At 51.5% G+C, this 21,319-nt stretch overlaps 2 protein-coding genes across 3 annotated transcripts; both read right to left on the reverse strand.

Annotated features, from left to right (window-relative positions):
• Positions 1-42: 42 nt before the first annotated feature.
• Positions 43-12,776, reverse strand: LOC708850 (uncharacterized). 2 transcript variants are annotated; one of them, XM_077958757.1, is made up of 7 exons: positions 12,600-12,776; positions 10,531-10,655; positions 6,991-7,034; positions 5,854-5,893; positions 4,613-4,733; positions 3,583-3,712; positions 43-537 (listed from the first exon to the last, which is right to left on the reverse strand). In XM_077958757.1, the coding sequence occupies exons 1-7, from the start codon at positions 12,628-12,630 to the stop codon at positions 273-275; spliced, it is 756 nt and encodes a 251-aa protein (XP_077814883.1). In that variant the 5' UTR covers positions 12,631-12,776; the 3' UTR covers positions 43-272. The 2 variants fall into 2 exon arrangements, with proteins under 2 accessions (XP_077814883.1, XP_077814885.1); XM_077958759.1 differs by having other exon boundaries at positions 43-541.
• Positions 12,777-13,254: 478 nt separating this feature from the next.
• LOC144337576 (vitamin D3 hydroxylase-associated protein-like) lies at positions 13,255-16,166 on the reverse strand. The gene is made up of 4 exons (XM_077983209.1): positions 15,972-16,166; positions 14,295-14,408; positions 13,912-14,142; positions 13,255-13,574 (listed from the first exon to the last, which is right to left on the reverse strand). Exons 1-4 carry the CDS (start codon positions 16,164-16,166, stop codon positions 13,377-13,379), a joined length of 738 nt encoding a protein of 245 aa, XP_077839335.1. The 3' UTR covers positions 13,255-13,376.
• Positions 16,167-21,319: the final 5,153 nt, after the last annotated feature.

A 21,319-nucleotide genomic window follows, 5' to 3' on the forward strand; every position in this document is an offset into this window, starting at 1 on the left:
GGAGGTTACAGCCTCACCCAGACCAGAGATTATGAGGCCGGGGCCAGTCAGAAAATGTTTATTGAGCTCCTCACGCTGCTCCCCATCCTGGGCCCATCTGAGGAATACTGAACATCCACGCAAAGGGACCAACAAATAAAAGGAACCTGGTGGGGTTCCAGAAGGAGGAGACATAAGGAGGACATGGTATTCATGAGAAGGAAGGGGCATCAGGAGGACACTTGGGTGAGGAGCTACAGGAGTAACACCAAGAAAATGTTTAGAAGGTCTCACTATGTTGCCCAGGTTGGTCTCAAACTCGTGGCCTCAAGTGATCTGCCAGCCTCTGCCTCCCAAACTGCTGGGATTACAGGTATGAGCCACCACAACCAGCCCCATGTTTCTTGAGCTGTTACTCCGTTAAAGGAGCCTGTCACTTGGGCCCCCTCTGATTCTTGACCAACGTGTTCACCTCCTTCATGAACCGGAGACATATCTCCTCTTCCCATGGCAAAGCAATGCACTGCACAGCCACCGGAAGTCCGATGGATCCTCTCACTGCCTGCCAGGAGAGAAGGTCGGGAACTCAGAGCCTGCTTCCTGCTCACAGGCCCCTTGCCTGGCTCTGTTCATCACCCATGCTATTCTGGGCCTCTGTACCAAGGGTGGGTCTAGGTGATGCTTTAGTCCAAATATCCCTTTCCCAATCAATATTAAGGTAAAGATGATCTAGCTCTCAGAATTCCAGGCTTCCTAAGCTCTTGGTGAAACCTGAAAAGACTGTTCTGATTTTATTGTCCATAGTGCTCCAGGGTTAACATGTAAAACTTGCTCCCTGTGCAGAATGCTGATTATAATGATGAAAGAAAAAGCTGAGCATCCACCCAATGTTCAAGCAAGAGAAAGAAGAGCGTGCTAATCCCTGATCCATAGCCTGGTTACCCTTCCACAGTGAAAGCATTGCCTTGGCCCAAAACAGGCCCAGGAACACGGGGGCCAAGCCTGAGTCCCCGCCATGAAATCCAAACATCCTTTTAGGAATTCAAACCTGTTTTCTTTGCCTTCTGATGATATCATTTGAGGCCTTATTTGCCTTTGTCTCTGGAGTCAGATCACCTCCTTCAAGTCCTAGCTCCTCCACTTCAATTGGCTGTGTGGCTTTGGCCCTGTCCCTTAATCTGTCTGTGCCTCCATTTTCCTCATTTAAAAAACCTCACAGGAGACTTATGGAATTTAATGATTTAATATTTATACATGGCACTTTTAAACAGCTCCTGGAACAGAGTAAGTGCTCAAGACACATGAGATAGTGTCATTATTGTTATTTTCTCAGAATTCAGGTCAGCAGTTCCACTGGGTAACTCTAGTACTAAAATCAATTTCCAGAAAAAGTAAGTTACTTAATGTCTGACTCAGATACGTGCATATGTTTCAGAGTCGGCCTCTTTCTCTTCCTCTATCTTCTTCTCTCTCTCACCAAAGTCAGGTGTGTTATTTTAGACCCTGCCGTTAAATATTTGGTAATATTTTCTTTCATGAAACCACCTTTGACTTACTAATCATAGTATTTATTGAACACTTCCTACACATAAGACCTTATGCAAATTGCTTCATTCTCTTTTTCAAATTAAGTAACCTTTAGCACAACCCTACAAAGTAGATGTTTTTATTCCCATTTTCCTGGTGAAGAAGCAGAGGTCCCAAGAGAGGTCATATCCAGAGCAGATACACAGTAAGCTCATAACCAGTGGCTTTTGCCCTGCTCTGCCCTCCCTGCCTCTGCGATCATTTTTACCTACAGCAATGCAAAGAAGTCCAGGCGCAATGGCTCACACCTGTAATCCCAGCACTTTGGGAGGCCGAGGCAGGCGGATCACTTGAGGCCAGAAGTTTGAGACCAGCCTGGCCAACATGGTGAAACTCCGTCTCTACTAAAGTTACAAAAATTAGCCGAGTGTGGTGGTGCATGCCTGTAGTCCCAGCTACTTGGGAGGCTGAGGCAGGAGAATCACTTGAACCCAAGAGGCAGAGGTTGCAGTGAGCCGAGATTGTGCCACTGCACTCCAGCCTGGGCGATAGAGCAAGACTCTATCTCAAAAAAGAAGGTGAAGGAGAAGGAGAAGGAAGAGGAGGAGGAGGAAGGAGGAGAAGGAGAAGGAGGAGGAAGGAGGAGAAGGAGGAGGAGGAGCAAGGAGGAGAAGGAGAAGGAGAAGGAGGAGGAGGAAGGAGGAGAAGGAGGAGGAGGAGGAGGAAGGAGGAGAAGGAAGAGGAGGAGGAAGGAGGAGGAGGAGGAGGAAGGAGGAGAAGGAGAAGGAGGAGGAAGGAGGAGAAGGAGGAGGAGGAAGAAGGAGGAGAAGGAGGAGGAGGAAGGAGGAGGAGGAGGAAGGAGGAGAAGGAGGAGGAGGAAGGAGGAGGAGGAGGAAGAAGGAGGAGGAAGGAGAAGGAGGAGGAGGAGGAAGGAGGAGAAGGAGGAGGAGGAGGAAGGAGGGGAAGGAGGAGGAGGAGGAAGGAGGAGAAGGAGAAGGAGGAGGAGGAGGAAGGAGGAGAAGGAGAAGGAGGAGAAGGAGAAGGAGGAGGAGGAGGAGGAGGAAGAGAAAGAGGAGGAGGAGGAGGAGGAAGGAGGAGAAGGAGAAGGAAGAAGAGGAGGAGGAGGAAGGAGGAGGAGGAAGGAGGAGAAGGAGAAGGAGGAGGAGGAGGAGGAAGGAAGAGAAGGAGGAGGAGGAGGAGGAGGAAGGAGGAGAAGGAGGAGGAGGAGGAAGGAGGAGAAGGAGGAGGAGGAGGAAGGAGGAGAAGGAGGAGGAGGAGCAAGGAGGAGAAGGAGAAGGAGGAGGAGGAGGAAGGAGGAGAAGGAGAAGGAGGAGGAAGGAGGAGGAGGAAGAAGGAGAAGGAGGAGGAAGGAGGAGAAGGAGGAGGAGGAGGAATGAGGAGAAGGAGGAGGAGGAGGAAGGAGGAGAAGGAGAAGGAAGAGGAGGAGGAAGGAGGAGAAGGAGAAGGAGGAGGAAGGAGGAGAAGGAGGAGGAGGAGGAAGGAGGAGAAGAAGGAGGAGAAGGAGAAGGAGGAGGAGAAGGAGGAGGAGAAAGAGAAGGAGGAGGAGGAGGAAGGAGGAGAAGGAGAAGGAAGAAGAGGAGGAGGAAGAAGGAGAAGGAGGAGGAGGAAGAGGAGGAAGGAGGAGGAGGAAGGAGGAGAAGGAGAAGGAGGAGGAGGAGGAAGGAAGAGAAGGAGAAGGAGGAGGAGGAGGAAGGAAGAGAAGGAGAAGGAGGAGGAGGAGGAAGGAGGAGAAGGAGAAGGAGGAGAAGGAGGAGGAGGAGGAAGGAGCAGGAGGAGGAGGAGGAGGAAGGAGTAGGAGGAGGAGGAGGAGGAGGAGAAGAAGAAATGCAAAGAAAACCACTGGTTTTGCAAAGTTTTCTCCCCTGACATGGGTGGGGCTGTCATGAAGGTCAAATGATGTGTCCTCAGGGTTGGGGTGAAAGTAGCATAAGTGCCGAAGGGTAAACACCAGCCCCGCCCTACTCTCTCCACCACCACCCGCCACGGGCCCCAACCCGGATAGAACCAGCCCTGGTTAGTCCCCGCTGCGGGAGAGGCTCGGAGAAGGAAACTGACCTCCGAGAAATTTTTGTCAGAACTATCTCCGTAGTACCCCTTGTAGAAGGCCAGTTTCCCCTCGTCCTGACAGGCACCGCGCCCGCGGGAAAGTCCAGGAGGTTGTACAGGGTCATGTAAGACTGGCTTTCTGCAGGAAGATCCAGAAAAGCCCAGGAAATCGTCAGCGCAGACTCAGCTGCAGAAGAATGTGGGTGGGCGCCCCCTCCCGGTCCTTCTGGGAACTTCAGCGCTCTGGGCTCGGAGCAGCCAGTTTGCGTCAGGAGTCATCTTGACAATGGCCTCAGGCTCTCCCCAGGGTGAAGGGAAGGAGGGAATCTGCATTGCAGAAGCCTTACTTAGTGCCAGACACTGTGCTGGCCTCATCACATTGCTGATTCCTTGAATCCTCTCCACTCTGTGAGGTGGGGATTACTATTGACTGTGTACAAGTGAGGAAATCGAGGCGGCAGGATTAGGGCCTTTTCCAAGGCTACACAGCTAGTGGATGGCAGAGGATTCAGCCCATGCCTTCCTGTGCACCGGACTTCAAGATAGTAGGGGTGTACAGCGCCACCTGGAGTTGAAAGGACAGCTCTTCGGCAGCAGCCAGCAGTGTGTAGGGAGAGTCAGGCGTGGGATGCGCCTTTTGGCTGGCCACGGTGGGGGGACCCAGGAGGACATGTTCTTAAGGTCAGGGGAGAGGAGTCAGGTTCGGATTTGGAACTGAGTTTCATCCTGCCTTGGGCAGCACCTTGGAGACCAGCACCTCTGCATGGGACCCAGGGATGCCCCAGATACTACCCTGTCCTGAGCCCATGTTTTGGGCAGGCTGGGCTGAAGACAGCTTTTGAAGTGGGGCAGCAGAGAACATGTTAAGAGTAAATGGATGGGCCGGGCAGGGTGGCTCACGCCTGTAATGCCAGCACTTTGGGAGGCTGAGGTGGGTGGATCACCTGAGGTTGGGAGTTCAAGACCAGCCTGGCCAACATGGCACAACCGTGTCTCTACTAAAAATACAAAAATTAGCCAGTCATAGTGGTGCACATACCTGTAATTCCAGCTACTTGGGAGGCTGAGGCAGGAGAATTACTTGAAACCAGGAGGCAGAGGAGGTTGCAGTGAGTCGAGATTGTGCCACTGCACTCCAGCCTGGGTGACAGACCAAGACTCTGTCTCAAAAAAAAAAAAAAAAAAAAAGGAGTAAATGGATGTGCTAAGTGGAAGAAGCCAAACACAAAAGCTTCATACCCTTTGATTCCATTTGTATGAAATTCTAGAAAAGGCAAAACTATGGTGACAGAAAGCAGATCGGTGGGTGCTGGGGTTAGGGATAGAGTGTACTGCAGAAACATGAGGGAAATTTGGGGGTGATGGAATATATATCCTATAAATTCTAAAAATATATTCTGTATTTCTGATTATAGTGGTGGTTATACAACTGTATACATTTGTCAAAATTCATCAAATTACACTTAAAATCGGTGAATTTTATTGCGTGTGAATTATACTTCCATATGGTTCAAAGTGAATGGAAATTGCTAACAGGTACAAGTTTTCCTTTCAGGGTGACAGAAATGTTCAGACATTTTACAATGGTGGTGGTTGCACAACATTTTGAAATACTAAAAACCACTTAATTGTACACTTTAAAATAGTGAATTTGTGTTATCTGACTTTTATCTCAATTTAAGAAATATTTTTAAAAAGTGAATGGAGACAGAGAGCAAGATCACAGAGGCTAGGGCAGGACTCAGGAGTCCTGGACTCCCAGTCTCAACCCCACCAGGACCCACTGTGCTAGGGAGGAAGAGCCTATATAGAAGGCAGAGCCCAGAACTGGCACCAGCAGCACATCCAGGTCCAGGGACCTCCACTTGGCTATGAACTCTTGCTGATATTCCTGCAGGGACAGTGAGGGGTGGGAAGGCTAGGACGAGCAGGGGTTACTGTTTGCCAGACAAGGTCAGATGCTGCCAGGCAGCACTGAGTTGCACACCAGGAGGAAGTCTCAGGCTATGAGCTTTGGCCTGAGATACCTGTGGAGGTTCAGGGTCTTCCCAGGGACAGAGGTGAAGGAATGGGAAGCTGAATCTCAGGTCACAAGGATTTGCGGACAATGCTCTAGGGAGATAGACTAGAATAACTTCTGAGGTCACCAAGCGCCCCCACCCAGGTCCAGTTGGGCCTCCTCTGCAGGCCAGGCCATAACTCTGACCACTCAGGGCACTACCCAGGTGTCTGCAGCCCCGGCTCCAGCAGCCCCTCAAGGTCTTCCCAGGCATGCATTACCTCCACTGCTGTGTGCTGCTCCCGCAGTTTCTTGGGTGTCCTGAAAGAACGAGGAAGACTCTGAGAAATTCAAAGGTCAGCATGGGAGGGACCCCTTTTATGCAAATGGGGACATGGCACCCAAGGCCTCAGTGCACACTGCAAATCAACTGATGGGATGGGAGTGACCCTGTGTCTTGTCCCCTGGCCAAGACATCTTGCCTGCCCAAGGTCCCCAAGAGTACACATCCTCTGGTCAATCCACCCTTCATTCCACCGGTCGCAGGAACTCAGGGGCTCCCTCAAAGGCCACAGGCTCCTTACCCTAATCTGTGAGGCACCCAGTTAGCCCTCAGGCCACTCCAACCCAATTCTGCCCAGCATCTCAACACCAACCCCACCAGGCCAAGCCCAACAGCAAACCCAAGCCCACACCAGAATCCTCTCCCAACCTCATCTCTAACCCTAACTCTAGCCCCACCCCAACTCCAACCTCAGTCCCAACCCACTTCCAAATCTATCTTTGCCCCAACCCCAACCCAAACCGACTGCAACCCCAGCCTCAGTCTTAAGCCCAACCCCAAATAAAACCTAATCTCAACTTCAGCGCCACACTTTACCTCAACCTAGTTTAGCCTTAATTCAGAATTTTTTTTTTTCCTTGAGACGGAGTCTCTCTCTATCACCCAGGCTAGAGTACAGTGGCACCATCTTGGCTCACTGCAACCTCCACCTCCTGGGTTCAAATGATTCTCATGCCTCAGCCTCCCGAGTAGCTGGGATACAGGCACGTGCCATCACACCTGCTGATTTTTGTATTTTTAGTAGGGACAGGTTTCATCATGTTGTCCTGGCTGGTCTTAAATCCCTGGCCTCAAATGATCCTTCCCGTTCGGCCTCCCAAAGTGCTGGGATCACAGGCATGAGCCACCACACCCGGCCTTAATTCAGATCTTCACTCCAAATCAAGTCCCAACACCAATCAAAAGTCTCAATATAACGCTAATGTCAGGCATAATCTTAAAACACTAATTAAAGTCCAAAATCTAAATAGTTCCCCCTCTAAGTGGACACCAACTCTAGCCACATGCCCCTCCTCAATTCCCACCATCCCATGGACAACCCTTGTGGGTAGAAGCTGGCCCTAGGGAGACTCACCCCACTCCACGAATCTCTTCAAGATGCTGGCTAGTTCGGGGATCCTAGAGGGGGATGAGATGGTGAGTTCAACTTCAGAACCCACAGGGAAACAGCCAGCCTGCCCGGGAGGGGGTCCAAGAAGGGTGGCATGAATCAACACACTGACATGGAACCCTCCGATCCTCAACAAGCCTACACCACTTCACCAAGCCCTGAGCTTCTCCGAGCTCACACCAGCCCTGCAGCCCTCCAAATGCCCTTCCCCCTTTCTGAGCCTCCTCTCTGAAACCCCCTCCCCTCTCTGTGAGCACCCTACTCTTTTAGCCCCATCCCCTTCTTTCACTATTTTTTTTAATTAATTTTTTTTTAGACAGAGTCTTACTTGTCACCCAAGCTGGAGTGCAGTGCACAATCTCAGCTCACTGCAGCCTTCACCTTCTGGGCTCAAGCAATCCTCCCACCTCAGCCTCCTGAGTAGCTGGGACCACAGGCATGCACCACCATGCCCAGCTAGTTGTGTTTTTTTTTTTTCCCCATTCTTTTTAGAGAATGGAGTGTCACTGTGTTGCCCAGGCTGGTCTCAAACTCCTGGGCTCAAGTGATCTTCCTACCTTGGCCTCCCAAAGTACTGGGATTACAGACAGGAGCCACCGTCTACCCAGCCCTTCATTCTTCTTCCCCATTTTGAACCCCTCTCTGAGCTACCACCATTCTCTGGGTCTCATCCTTCTCTCTGACCCCACTTCCTCTCCTTCTGTGGGCTCCCTCTGCTTTCTGAGCCCTTCCTACTCCCTGTGCCCCTGCCCTTCCAAAGCCCTCCCTAACCAGGGCCCGCATTTACTATGTACCTTGGGAACCAGGCCAAGAAACACTTGACAGGGTCTGGCAGGCAGAGCTGGTTGACCATGCCCTTTACGCTAGGATCCACAATGTCCCCCTCTCTGAGGAACCAGTCACAGATGGGTCAATCACAGCCTTTAGCCAATGGCCTGCCCCCACAGCCAACCAACTTCTACTCTGTAGACAAGAAGAAGGCCAAACCCAAAGATGCGCTTCTGCTCTCAGCCCCACCCCCGGAACAGGTGCATCCTAAAGACAGGCGCAGTGGGTGGCTTGCTGCATAAGGTCACACTGTTAGCCAGAGCCATCCCAGCCCAGGCCCCCAGTTTCCCTCCTGGGACTCAGGTTGGCTCCAGCCCCCTCCCCTACCTTGTTTCCACCATGCCCCACCCCTGAGTCCCAGCAGATAATGTACAGCTTCTCTAGAAGAGTGGCCCCTCCATCAGTAAACATCCCCCCTGCATATAAGTCTTTGATGGCACACTCTGCCCGGGGGATGGAGAAGGGGATAACCTGGGGAGGCAGAGGCAGAGTCAGGATCCGGAGCTTCCCCAACCCTGCCTGGTTCTCTGTCTCTGTATCCCCCAAGATTTCAAGAGGGATGCCACATCATCTGGTGCATCTCCGTCCAGCTCAGTGCCTCAGCATGCATGGGAGGCCTGTGTCACTGGTCGCTCTCCTGCCACCCCACTCCCTCACCCCACACACAGATGCGACAGAACAGAACGAGAGCAGCCCTCATTTCCTTCACGCTTCACTGTGACCCAGCCAGCATGCCAAGTGCTTTATCTATGGAACCACATTTAATCTTCACAGCCACCCCATTGGGTAGAAAACAAGCCCAGGGAATTTAAAAGGCTAGCGCAAGATCACATTGTAGAATCTCAAAGGGGAAGTGAGGCCAGGACAAGCCACTGGAGGCAGGGGAGGTGGGGGTAAGGCTAGGGTGGGGATTTTGGAGACAGAAAGCTCCTTACAGCCCCTTGATGGAGGCAACAGAGACCCAAGCTAAAGGAATTACAGGAGTGAGTTCCTGAATCTCCACCCCTGAAGGAAGAAGACACAAAAGCTTGATGCCTTCCTTACAGGGTAGGGCTCACCCTATCCCCACCTCCACCCCATCAGTCTTCTCCAGGAAGCACAGGGGAAACACAATTATCTCAGCACCTCAAACTCAGATGTAGCCACCTTTGTCTCCAAGGATGGCCCTGCCCAGCATCCTCGCACTGGCTTGGCCTCTCTCTCACCCAGGACCAGGTGAAACTATCTGGTGTCATGCATCCTGGGGCAGCCAAGAGGTGGCTGCACAGCCCTGGCCATGCTAGGGGATGGCTGGATGTAACCATCTGATTCATAGTAGCCGATTCGAAGGGGCTGGTTACTGGTATAAACCTGGGGGCACAAGGGGCTGGGTGGAGCTCAGAGGAGAGACTGGGCTGGGGCCAAGGTGGCCCCACTGTCTCCAGGAACCAGACTTTAAGGGCAGGGCCTTGGTCTACAGCTGTCCTCACCAAGGGGGGAATCCACGTGGACACCCCAAGACCTGCGGGAGCCTCCCTATATGCTCTCCAGGCTCTAGGTGCTCTGGGGAACCCCCTGGAAGAAGGAGAAATAGATGCGATAGGTGATTGGGCGGATGGGGTGGATAGTAGATAGATGGTAGACTGACTCCTGGGTGGGTGGGTGGATGTATGTATGAGATGGTGGGTAGCTGGGTGGGCAGAGGGTTGAATGCATATGTGGGTGAGTGGATGAATGGATGGTTGGAGTTGAGTGGGTGGGCAGGTGAGTAAGTCATGCATAGACAAAAATATCTTTAAGCTAGAGAAATGTTAGGAGAAGATGAGGATGGAGATCATAGGGGCAAATACCCAGACTAGGGTCTGGGGTGGAGGGCCCCTAGTCCTAGGAAGTGAGGTGCTGCCAGAAAGGCTGCCACCCCTCACCCATCACACACTGCATGTTTGTAGGGGCAAATCATGGATGATATACAATGATCTCAGGTTGATAATGCTAGGAGGGGTGTAGGGAATCGGAGGAACAGACATTGCCAGGAGGTAGACAGAAACTGCCCTATGGAGAGGGTTCTGCTGGGTTCAAAGCCAGCTCTACCAGTTACTAACTACATGATCATAGGCAAGTCATTTCACTTCCCCTCAGCCTCCCCAGCTGTAAATGGGAGGAGCACTGCTCATTCTGTAGAGTGTTAGGATGAGACACATTGAGCCTGGCACACAGCTGGTACAAGCAAATGTTGTTGAATGAATTAACGAATAAATGAAGGCTGCTGTAGACAGAAGGGTGTGGAGTGATCTCCCAGCCTAACCTCTTTATTGTACTGATGGGGAGGTTAAGGCCTAGAGAAGAGATGTGACTTGGCCAGGGTTACCTAGAGGGTTAAAAGCCTAGCTTAACTGGATGCCACATCCTCTGAACCACACTTGCTGAGTATTCTGCCTGCATGGGTTGAGTATATGGCACTGGAGGCCCTCTTTGGGGGCACTTACAGCTATGGCTCCAGATAGCCAAGAGGCCAAAGCAGCTGGCCTCCAGCAGGGGCAGGAAACAAACTGGACTGAGCATGTGGGCTTCTCACTCACTGTAGCCTGGGGTGGGTAAGGGGGTCTTCACCTGGGAAGGTGAGATGGCAGACAGGTCAGGGAGGAATGATGGTAGGGGGCAAGGAAACTCCCAGTTCTGCTCTCCCACCTGGCTTACCTCCTCCCTGAAGGGCATCCGGGGCACAGTGGGGTCCAGTCGGTACATGTCTTCACTCAGCAGGGTTCGCAGGCACAGCGCCAGGCTCTCCACGTCCCACGCCATGGGGACCGCCACTGTAGTCACTGCACAAAGAGGAGGGGAGAGAAGCAGGCACCTCTCATTTTGTTTGTTTGTTGTTGTTGTTGTTTGAGACGAAGTTTTCCTCTGTCACCCAGGCTGGAGTGCAGTGGCATGATCTCTGCTCACTGCAACCTCCGCCTCCTCGGTTCAAGCAATTCTCCTGCCTCAGCCTCCCCAGTAGCTGGGATTACAGGTGCTCGCCACCACACCTGGCTAATTTTTGTATTTTTAGTAGAGACGGGATTTCACCATGTTGGCCAGACTGGTCTCGAATTCCTGACCTCAAGTCATCTGCCTGCCTCAGCCTCCCAAAGTCCTGCGATTACAGATGTGAGCCACCGCACCCAGCCAGCAGCTCTCATTTGTTCTGCCCTGGGCATCCCAACTGCCTGGTCTCAGAGGGTGGGTTCCAGGGTCATGGTCAAGACAAAGGAAGAGATTAAAGCTAGATAGCAGGACAGAAGCCCTTCTCAGAGGGCCAAGAGTCACTGGACAAGGGGAGGCCGGGTGGGAACCATGCAGTCCCTCTCCCAGTCATCATCTGTGGGGCTGATCTGTCTGGAGATATAAGCTGAGCAAAATGTCCTTGGGAGAAAGACGGGCAGGTTCATCTTTAAATGGGGTGACCACAGGCACAGACCAGGACTTACCCAATTTTCTCCCCTTGATGGCAGAGGCAATTCCAGTGTAGCTGCAAAACACTCTCACAGCTCAGCATGTGAAGGGAGGTGCCGGGGTGCCAGGAGGCTTGAGCTCCCCCAGGGTGCAGCCCAGAAAAATAGGAGCTGCTTCAACCTTCCGTGACTCTCTACTGCTCACAGCATAAAGTCTGATCTCTTTGACTGCCTTTCAAGGCTCTAACTCTCCATGGCTTCCCCTTCTAGCCCTTCCATACGTGCATATTGCTGCAGGCAAGGTCAGCCACTTACACACTATCTTACAGCCTTCTAGACGCCACATCATCTCTGCATGTCCAGCCCTCAAAACCACGCTCAAATGCTGCCTCCTCCAGGAATCCTTCCCTTCCCTTGCCCTGCTCTGAAAGTCAAGAGTATAAGCTTTTAATAAATCTCTGTTGAAGAAAATGTCAGCTTCCTCTTGTGCATTCCCACAAGCTCTGACCCTCTCTTAGAGACCTGATCACTTTCTGACTAAGTCATTTCTGTGTCTAAGAGCACAGCAGGGGCAGGGGCAGGGGCTGGGTCCAAGAGTGTCTGTGTCCCCAGTATAGGTGCCATGGTGTGGGTACACAGAGTGGAGTTGAGAGATGGGTGGATGCATGCATGCATGCATACACGATGAATGGGTGGATGGATGGATGGATGGATGGATGGATGGATGGATGGATGGATGGATGGATGGATACAAATGTGGATTGATAGACGGATGGATACACAAATGGATGGATGGAAAGATGGATGGATAAATAAATGGTTGGAAGGAAGGGTGTGTGTAAGTTTTTCAAGGGCTACCCAAGTAGCTAGTACCCAAGGAACTGTTATGTCTGACACAGTAAATACTCAATAAAAATCTTTTAAATAAATAGTCATTGAATGGTAAAATTAATTGATGGATAGAGACTGAGATGATGACCACGTGGTAGTTGAATGGATGACGGACAGATAGATAGATAAATGGACAGATTGATGAGTGAGTAAGAGAAGGGGTATGTGGATGGAGAGTTGTATTGATTAATGAATTAATGAACTGATGGATTAATGAGTGGAAGGTCATTAATTACTTCTACATTAATTACATTGCTGCTGCCTGGACAAAACATGGTATGTTTGGCATGGCTACTGCAGGAGTTATTTGAAGCCCTCCTATCCACTTCCCCTAGTACTGAGCTGGGTAGATGAAAGTTGATGGGAGGAGCAGACCCCTCTACTTCCCCTAGTTCCTCTAGGCAGGTCCAAACCCACCCCACCACCACCATCAATGGGTACCTGAGGTGGGAACCTGTGGTCCAGAGGCCATAAACACCACAGAAGCTGGCTGATATGCAGATGCTGTCACCTGTGTCAGTACCCATGTCTAGGATGGACCCTCTTTCTGCCATCAGAGCTCCCTCTCCCCCTCAGGAGCCCCCACACGTCTTCTTTAAGTTCAGTGGGTTCAACGTCTGGCCATAGATGGGGTTGCTGCACTCAAAGCTAAGGGAAGCAGAAGAAAAGGAGCTGAGAGTGAAAGCCTCACTGGGCAGACCCCTCCCCATATGGGGGCCAACCACCCTCCAGAGTTGACCCCAGGGCTTCCTGGGCTCCATGAGCTCCTCCCTAAGGCTGAGGCTTCCTGGACTCCCTTCCAGCTGGAGTGAGGGGCCGCTGCTGCAAGAAAGACCAAGATCAGACACCAGCCATGACTCCTAGTATTAGGACCAAAGAGCCCACAGCTCTGCCATCAGAACTGAGAACATGTTCCTCACGAAACATAGATGCTCTACAGGCTGAGTAGGGAAGGGAGAGAATAAGTGATGGGGAGAACAATCAAAGAGAGAAGGCTGGATAGAAATAGAACAATCTGAGAGAGAAACTGGGATAGAAACAGAGTGTAGCTTTACAGAACCTTGGAGCCCGAAGGGCCCTTATAGACTGTGGAGTCCATCCACATGTTCTACGATAAAGGAATTCAGCCCCAGGGACAGAAAGGGCTGGCCCAAGAACCCTGGTCTCTGAAGTCTGCATGACTAGCCCCCTCCTCACCCTCTGCCCTGAAATGGGACTTTAAAGAGCTGTTTCAGCCCTGGGCTTATCCCAGCCCAGATCCCAGCTAGCCCGCTTCAGAGACCTGAGCAGTGTCTGTGGGATGTTGGTCTGAACAAAGGGGATGGCTCCTTGGGCCTTGAGCACTTTCACAATGACTCCGTCCTTGGTTGCAGGCTTCTCCGGGAACTGGGCCAGGAGGCAAGTAGAGTCATGGCCCTGCAGGGAAGGAACATTACCTCCAGCCATGAGGGTCAAGGGGGAACCACCCAGCTGGCTGATTTTCAGCCCCACTCCACCCCCACTCACACACACTCTCACACCCTTGGGGACACAAGCACGGCACTTCATGGATGGCAAAAGAGTGTGGTGGCTGAGAATTTGGGGTTTGGAGCCCAAATTCTGGGTTTAAATCTCAGTTTGCCACTTTGTAGCTGTGCAGTTTTAAATGACTCGCCAGTATCACACACTGAGCTCCCCAGTGTCACACAGAGCTCCAAGCTGGTGGCACACGCGTGCATATGCACATTCATGTGCATGTACACCCCATGCTCACCATGCAGTCATAGGTGTCCTTGAGGCTCATGGGGACCCCATAGAGAAGACCTCTGTCACTCGTCTTAAGCTTCTTCAATGCCTGCAGTTCCTCCTTACATTCCCCCAGGAAATCCATCAGGTAGTTCACCTCCTGGTGCACCTTCAGTGCCTGAACAACAGTGAAGACAGCAGACGACAGCCCCAGGTGAGGCCAGGACCAAAGCAGGGCACTCGGTTGCTCTGGCCCCTCCTACCACCCTGAGGTGACTGTGGCATGTGCCACCTCATAAGTCAGTGGCAGAGTTACACCTGCCCCCCACTCCTCTGAGTAAAACAATGACAGGTGACATCCACCACTCCAGCCCAGAGCCCCTGGCTTGGACCGTGTGCCCTGGCCACCACCTGCTCTAAGTAGCTACAGAGGACACTCTCCAGACTCAGCTCTTCAGTCCGAAGCTGCTGGGCCAGCTCTGCCAGGGGCAGCTCCAGGATTGGCTGGGGGTCCAGGGCTGGCTCCTGCAGAGATGAGATGGAGTAGGCAGATTTCAAAGATGGACCCGCTAAGGCTCACTCCCACACACTCCACATGACACCTCATACTCCCCTACACACACAGCTGCACACACGTCTGTGTCGCTCAGTACATGTTCCGGCACTCGTGCTTAGCACTGAAAGCATCTGCTGTGTCTCCAGGTTGTCATGAAAACCCTCCAAGGGCACGATGTTCTCCTCTGCCTCTGCCCCCAGTGGCCAGCCCAGGGCCTGGCATGGAGAGGGGCCTGCCCCTTCATGCTGCTCTTCAGAAGGGTCACAACTGGAGTGGGGGTGACTCCATTCATGACATCATGAGGCTGGAGGTTATGGAAGTGAAGTTCAGCCCGAGTGGGTGGCAAGAGAGTTGGCATCATCTTGGCCATGCCCTTGGTCAGCTGGGTAACTGGAGATGGACCCCTGCCCCTCCCATGGCCTACATTTCCTCAGAGAGGGAAGGACTAGGAGTCAATCCTGAGTCAGACCCTCAGCTGCTCTGAGCCCTGTCCTTCAGGATATGAGGGGAGGCCTGATACCAGCCCCTCAGAACTGCGGTCCTGGGCAGGTGTGACATGCAGCAGGCACTCAGGAAGGCAAAGTTCTCTTCCTCTTGCCCCCTCAGCTCTGGTGGAGATCCCGATGCCTCCAAGCTGGAGTATGAGTTGGGCAGGAAGATGTCACAGTGGGCTTTTCTTGGTCCTGGAGGTGGGAGAAGGTGGAGGCAAATAAATTTCTCTGGGAGGTTAGGATCCCCTGGCTCCAGTCTGCCCTCTTTCGTTCCTCCAATCACCCAGTCCTCCCCTCTGCACTGCGCCCCTTCTCACCAAGCGCGCGAAGACTTCTCGGTCACTAAATCTTATGGATTCAGGTTAGTCTTCATCTCATTCCTCAGCAGCGCCTGACACTTTCCCTCCCGAAGCTCTCTATGCCCCCGACTCTGCTGGCCTCCTCCCACCCTCAGGTGGCTCCTTCTCAGTTTCCTGAAGTGTTGGTGTTCCTCGGGGTGTGACCTTTTCTCTCCCTGCCTGCCCACTCTCCATGGGTGACCTCGGCAGCCAGATGCACCCCAAGGATACGCAGACCACCTGTTTCTCTAACCCAGGCCTCTCTTCCGCCAGGACTCAGACCCCTTTACCTACACCCACATATACACGGACTCCCCAGGACTCACCTTTTTACAGCCAAATCTGTTCTTCTTGAAATTCCCAATCGATGACATGCATGTCACCAAAGCAACAAACCTCAGAATCACCCCAGGTCCTCCCTCACATCCAAGTTCTGATAATAGTTATGCTAGCTAACATAATCATACTAGGATGTGTTCTAACACTTAACAGTGCCAGGCCCTATTCCAAACACTACATATCATCACTCATTGCCTATAATGAGTTTTGGGAGGCCGGGTTGGGAGGATTTCTTGAGGCCAGGAGTTCGAGGCTGCAGTGAGCTATGATCGTGCCGCTGCACTCCAGCCTGGATGACAGATGAGACCCTGTCTCCAAGAAAATTGTAAATTAAAAATTTTAAATATATAATAACTCATATTACCCCTTGCAACAACCCTAAGAGGTAGGTCACATCGTTTTCTCGTTTCACAGCAGAAGACGACACTGAGGCACAGAGAGCTCCTCTTCGCCCAAGGATACACAGCCAGTAAGTGGCAAAGTTGGACCCAGGCAGTCCAACACCAGTGACCACATTCTTAACCACACGCACTGCCTGCAGGTGGTTCTGCTCCTTCATATCTCCCACCTCGGACCCTCAGGCCTCCTGCCTGCCTAAGGACCTCTCTCTGTTAGCTCATCGGCCTCCTCACTGGCCTCTTTGGCTTGGCCTCCACTCCTCCAACTCAACCTCTTCCCTGCAGCCTGGGCAATCCTTTTAAGATCTTACAAGGCCCACTCTGAAAATAGGTCCCAGTTGCCCTCAGGATAACATTGCAGCACCATTCTCACCAGCACCACTTGCAAAGCCTTCACCGTAAACGTGTAACATGGGTTCCTGCTTCGATGTACACAATTCCCATTGACCAAGTACTCAGAGTATCACTGTGGGGCTGAGAACCCTTGGCTAAATGCTGTTATTAGTGTTTCCATTTCCCCAGTGAAGGCAACTGAGACCCAGAGAAACTAACTCTCTTGCCCAAGGTCAGAGGACAGGGGAGCCTGGGCTTAAACCCAGACCATCCATATCTTAACCACTACCCTCTCCTGGCTCTTGGGGCATCCTGCGGAAGGGAGGCCTTTTAAGGTGCCAGGCACCGGATCAGGCTCTTTCTCTGCTTGGGTCCAGTGGGCCTGTCTCTCTTGGCCTCTCCCATGCATGCTGCTCCAGCCACACTGCCCAGTCCCTCTCGTTGTTGTGCCGCAGCTCAGAGCTCCCCTGCTGGTGTGCCACAGGGACTCTCAGGAGGGTCCAGACACAGATACGTTGGACAGGGCTAGCATTCAGCCAGGATGCCCCGCCACAGCCATGCCAGTGGCTAAACTACTGAAACATTTCTGAGTCACTTGGCAAAAAGCTGTTCTGCTGGGCACCCCCACCACCCCAGTTGTCCTGGCCCCTCCCCAGGACTCCACCCTCTACACAGTCCAGCAAGTAAAGTTAATGCCCAGCCCAGCAAGGACCCTCTAGGCACAGGGACTGTGGAGGGCCAGCTTGGGTTCATCCCTTGCCCTGCGCCCTCCAACACTAAGGAGCCCTAGTGGGCCTTGCCAGGGACCTCCCTGCACTCACAGGTCCACGGACGCACCCCAGAGACATCAGCAGCTTCACACCAACCCCCATTTATCTATTTCTACCTGGAGAGAGGACACCCTGGTGGCACCCCCATGGGCAAGTGCCTAATGTGCTCCTCTGGGCCCCTGAGGCCAGTCCTCCCCCACAGCTGCCCTTGCATGGCCATATGTGGGAATGGCAGCCTCTGGGGGACTTTGACTCTCAGGGAGCTTGGGGAGAGGTGGGAAGAGCAGGCAAGGGCAGGGGTTGGGGGTGGCTAATGTGACCTCTGCAGATGGCTGCTGAGACCACAACAGGCGCTTCAGGGACCTGGGAGGACAGAATATCACATCCATCTAATAGAACATATTCAGCTCACCCGAAATACCCACTCATCATGGACAACAACATTAGCTTCATTCCTAAAGTGAAAACAATCACTTGTACAGACAATCCCAACTTACCATGGTTCAACTTACGATCTTTGACTTTACGGTAGTGCAAAAGAGATTGATATACATTCATTAGAAAGCAGTAAGAGGCCGGGCGCGGTGGCTCATGCCTGTAATTCCAGCACTTTGGGAGGCCAAGGTGGGGGGGATCACCTGAGGTTAGGAGTTTGAGACCAGCTTGGCCAACATGGCAAAACCCTGTCTCTACTGAAAATACAAAAGTTAGCCGGCGTGGTGGTGCACACCTGTAATCCCAGCTACTCGGGAGGCTGAGGCAGGAGAATCTCTTGAACCTGGGAGGCGGAGGTTGCAGTGAGCTGAGATCGTGCCACTGCACTCCAACCTGGGCAACAGAGCCAGACTCTGTCTCAAAAAACAAGAAAGAAAGAAAGAAAGAAAGAAAGAAAGAAAGAAAGAAAGAAAGAAAGAAAGAAAGAAAGAAAGAAAGAAAGAAAGAAAGAAAGAAAGAAAGAAAGAAAGAAAGAAAGCAGTAAGATCCTCTCTTGATTCTCGATGCTGGTCAGTGCCAGCAAGCCCAGCTCCCAGTCAGCCAAGAAATAACAAGGGAAACAGCGGATCCTCTACAGGGTACTGTGTTGCCAGGTGATTTTGCCCAACTGTGGGCTAATGGAAGTGTTCTGAGCACATTTCAAAAAGGCTAGGCTAAGCTATGATGTTAGGTAAGTTGGGTGTATTAAGCGTATTTTCAACTTACGATATTTTCAATTTGGGATGAGTTTATCAGGATGAAACCTCACGGTAAGTCGAGGAGCATCTGTATGGTGTTTGCTGTGTACCAGGCACCACTGAAAACATTTATTAACTTGTTTGAGTGCTATCATTACAGTCACCATACCGTTGTAGAGATGAAGAAGTTAAGATACAGAGTAGTCATTTAAGTGTAAGTGTTTGCTGGGCTTGGTGGCTCATGCCTGTGATGCTAGCACTTTGGGAGTCTGAAGTGAGAGGATTGCTTGAGGCCAGGAGTTCAAAACAATGTAAAATGATAAAATCAAACAAAATAAAAAGTGTCAAGAGTCAGGATTCAAACAACCAGCCCAGTAACAGAAGCCACACTCTTAGCTGCCATGCTAGACGACTTCTAATTAGTGTTAATGACAGTCTAATAACTATGTTTATTAGTTAGTTGACAACAGAGATGCTTAACTACATGAAATCTAACACTGTATTAGAAAAGCTAGAAAACTGTGAGTGTAATTGCTACTGGTTCAGCAAAAGCTGAGAGAGGACTCCACCCAAGTAACAATATCATTCACGTTAAGAGAAAGGCTCTCCTTAATCAGACTGCAAATGACCTAATGACTGCAATGTATCAGGAGCGCTTTGAAAGACAGGGACATCTTTCAAAAGATGACAGCAACATGAAAAGATCCTCACAACAAATTCTAAAAATCAACAAATTAGCCAGGAGCGGTGGCTCACACCTGTAATCCCAGCACTTTGGGAGGCCGAGGTGGGTGGATCACCCGTGGTCAGGAGTTCAAGACCAGCCTGGCTAACATGGTGAAACCCCGTTTCTATTAAAAATACAAAAAAGCAAAAAAAATTAGCCGGACGTGGTGGGTGCCTGTAATCCCAGCTACCCAGGAGGCTGAGGCAGGAGAATCACTTGAACCCGGGAGGCGGAGGTTGCAGTGAGCTGAGATTGTGCCACTGCACTCCAGCCTGGGCAACAAGAGCAAAACTCCGTCAAAAAAAAAAAAAGCTAAAAATCAACAAATTATTTGGAAATTATTAGAGTAATTAGATGAAAAATTGAGCCTCAAGTTATATCACTTTTTTGTCATTTTAATATATAATTTAGTTTGCAGCTAACCCTCCCCTCCTGTTCCATCCCACAGCACCATGAACATCCAGCCTTCTCTGTACTCAGGGTGCTGCCTCCAACCTAGTTTGAAAACAAAAAAATATAATGTAAAGTTTTTATTGAATTGATGTATTATTAATAGTTATGGCCGGGCACAGTGGCTCACGCCTGTAATCCCAGCACTTTGGGAGGCCGAGGTGGGCGGATCACGAGGTCAAGAAATCAAGACCATCCTGGCCAACACGGTGAAACCCCGTCTCTACTAAAAACACAAAAATTAGCTGGGCGTGGTGGGACTTGCCTGTAATCCCAGCTACTCTGGAGGCTGAGGCAGGAGAATTGCTTGAACTTGGGAGGCGGAGGTTGCAGTGAGCCGAGATCAAGCCACTGTACTCCAACCTGGGCAACAAAACCAGACTCTGTCTCCAAAAAAAAAAAAAAAAAAAGTCCAATGTGGTGGTTAAATGTTAAGTATCATAAAAACCATCAACTCTCAAGGTGGCCAGGCTCTGCCTGAGGTGAGCAGAGCTTCCTGGCCACGAGCAGCTTGAGCAGTTCCAACCATGAGCAGCTGGTCCATTTACCCGAAGGGTCCTAAGAATATTATTTTCTATACGTTCTACAGAAACACTGCCTCATCTGGGGCTTCCCCCTCCCTAGTACTGCCTTTCTCATTTCTCCTTTCAGAAAACTCCTACAGGTGCCGTGAGGTTCAGCTCACTCACCACCTCTCTGGGAAGCCCTCCCCACATGATCCTCTCCAGACACACCAGCCACCCTCCTGCCAAGTCCCCCGTTCCGTGGGCATCTGGCCTCACCACACTGCTGTGCTGCCGCCCGGCATAGTCTGCACAACTCTGCCTCCACCACACCCCACCCAGTTTGGAAACATTTTTAGCACAAGTGTGAGCCAGGCATCAGATTCATCTTTATAATGAACCTGTCCCCAGAGTTCAGCACAGGGCAAGACCCGGAGAAATTCCCTGGGAAATTTTACTAAACTCAGTGGAATTGGATTTGTTTGCTTGAGCCTGTGAGGGTTTGGCCTGTGTCCCAGCCTTGCACCTCCCCTCGGACATAAAGGTGGACACCTGAGGCCTCGAGAATATCACTGGCAGAGAGAGGGTGACATGACTGAGAAGGTGCCCAGGACAGAACTGTATAGCTTGTTGGGGAGACAGCAAGGTGCTAAGAGCCAAGAAACCTGAAGCCACGATGGGAAGCTGGAGACACCATGAGTGACCTCACTCCAAACCTCTTCCACTCCTCCAATCAACCAGACATATACCCCCTCCAGGTCCCCAGCCCAGCAGCCCAGACATCCACATGTTCACCAACCAGATGCCCAGACACACCCCAAACCATCTGCCCCCACACATCAGACACACAACCACACACGAACACTCTCCACCAGACATTCAGACCCACACCAGCCACACGTAGCTAGATGTACACACTCCAACCAACAGCCCAACACATGCGCACCCAGCCAGGCACATAACCACACAGCCAGACCAGACACACAACCAACCACGACACAATGAAACGCCAGCAAGAGGCACACGAAAGCAGGCCCTTGTCCGCGGTAAAGGAAGCTATACTCACCACCGCACACAGATGGGGCCTCCACAAGCGCACAGGACGCTCCATCATGCCCATTCACCTCTGCAACCCATTAGCCCAGACTTCCTCCTCATCAACCAGGGAGGGGCAGCTGCTCTCTGGGGGCAGATTGATTTATCCAACTAATTAGCCCCAATTAATATTAATACACATACTCAGCAACTGCAGAAGCTCAGACACAGAAGCTGCCCGTTGGGGCCATCAATCACCGTCCGGGGGGAAGACACTCAGGAACTCCAGAGCATGGGAACAACGCCTCAGGCACTAGCCCAGCC

Source organism: Macaca mulatta, chromosome 1 (genome assembly GCF_049350105.2).
Source record: "Macaca mulatta isolate MMU2019108-1 chromosome 1, T2T-MMU8v2.0, whole genome shotgun sequence".
Taxonomy (NCBI): domain Eukaryota; kingdom Metazoa; phylum Chordata; class Mammalia; order Primates; family Cercopithecidae; genus Macaca; species Macaca mulatta.

Bases quoted from the DNA above. Each gene is read 5' to 3' on its own strand.
- LOC708850 (XM_077958757.1), bottom strand. From the start codon at position 12,630: ATGGCCTCTGGACCACAGGTTCCCACCTCAG. The intron at 7,035-10,530 runs GTAAGCCAGGTG...ATCCCCCTCTAG, and splicing joins GGATGCCCTTCAGGGAGGAG to GATCCCCGAACTAGCCAGCA. The intron at 3,713-4,612 runs GTATGTGCACCA...ATCTTCCTGCAG, and splicing joins CCAAGTAGCTGGAATTACAG to AAAGCCAGTCTTACATGACC.
- LOC144337576 (XM_077983209.1), bottom strand. From the start codon at position 16,166: ATGAAGGAGCAGAACCACCTGCAGGCAGTGCGTGTGGTTAAGAATGTG. The intron at 14,409-15,971 runs GTAATATGAGTT...TCATCTCTGCAG, and splicing joins TCTTAGGGTTGTTGCAAGGG to GAGCCAGCCCTGGACCCCCA. The intron at 14,143-14,294 runs GTGGTGGCCAGG...TCAGGGTGGTAG, and splicing joins TCTGTAGCTACTTAGAGCAG to GAGGGGCCAGAGCAACCGAG.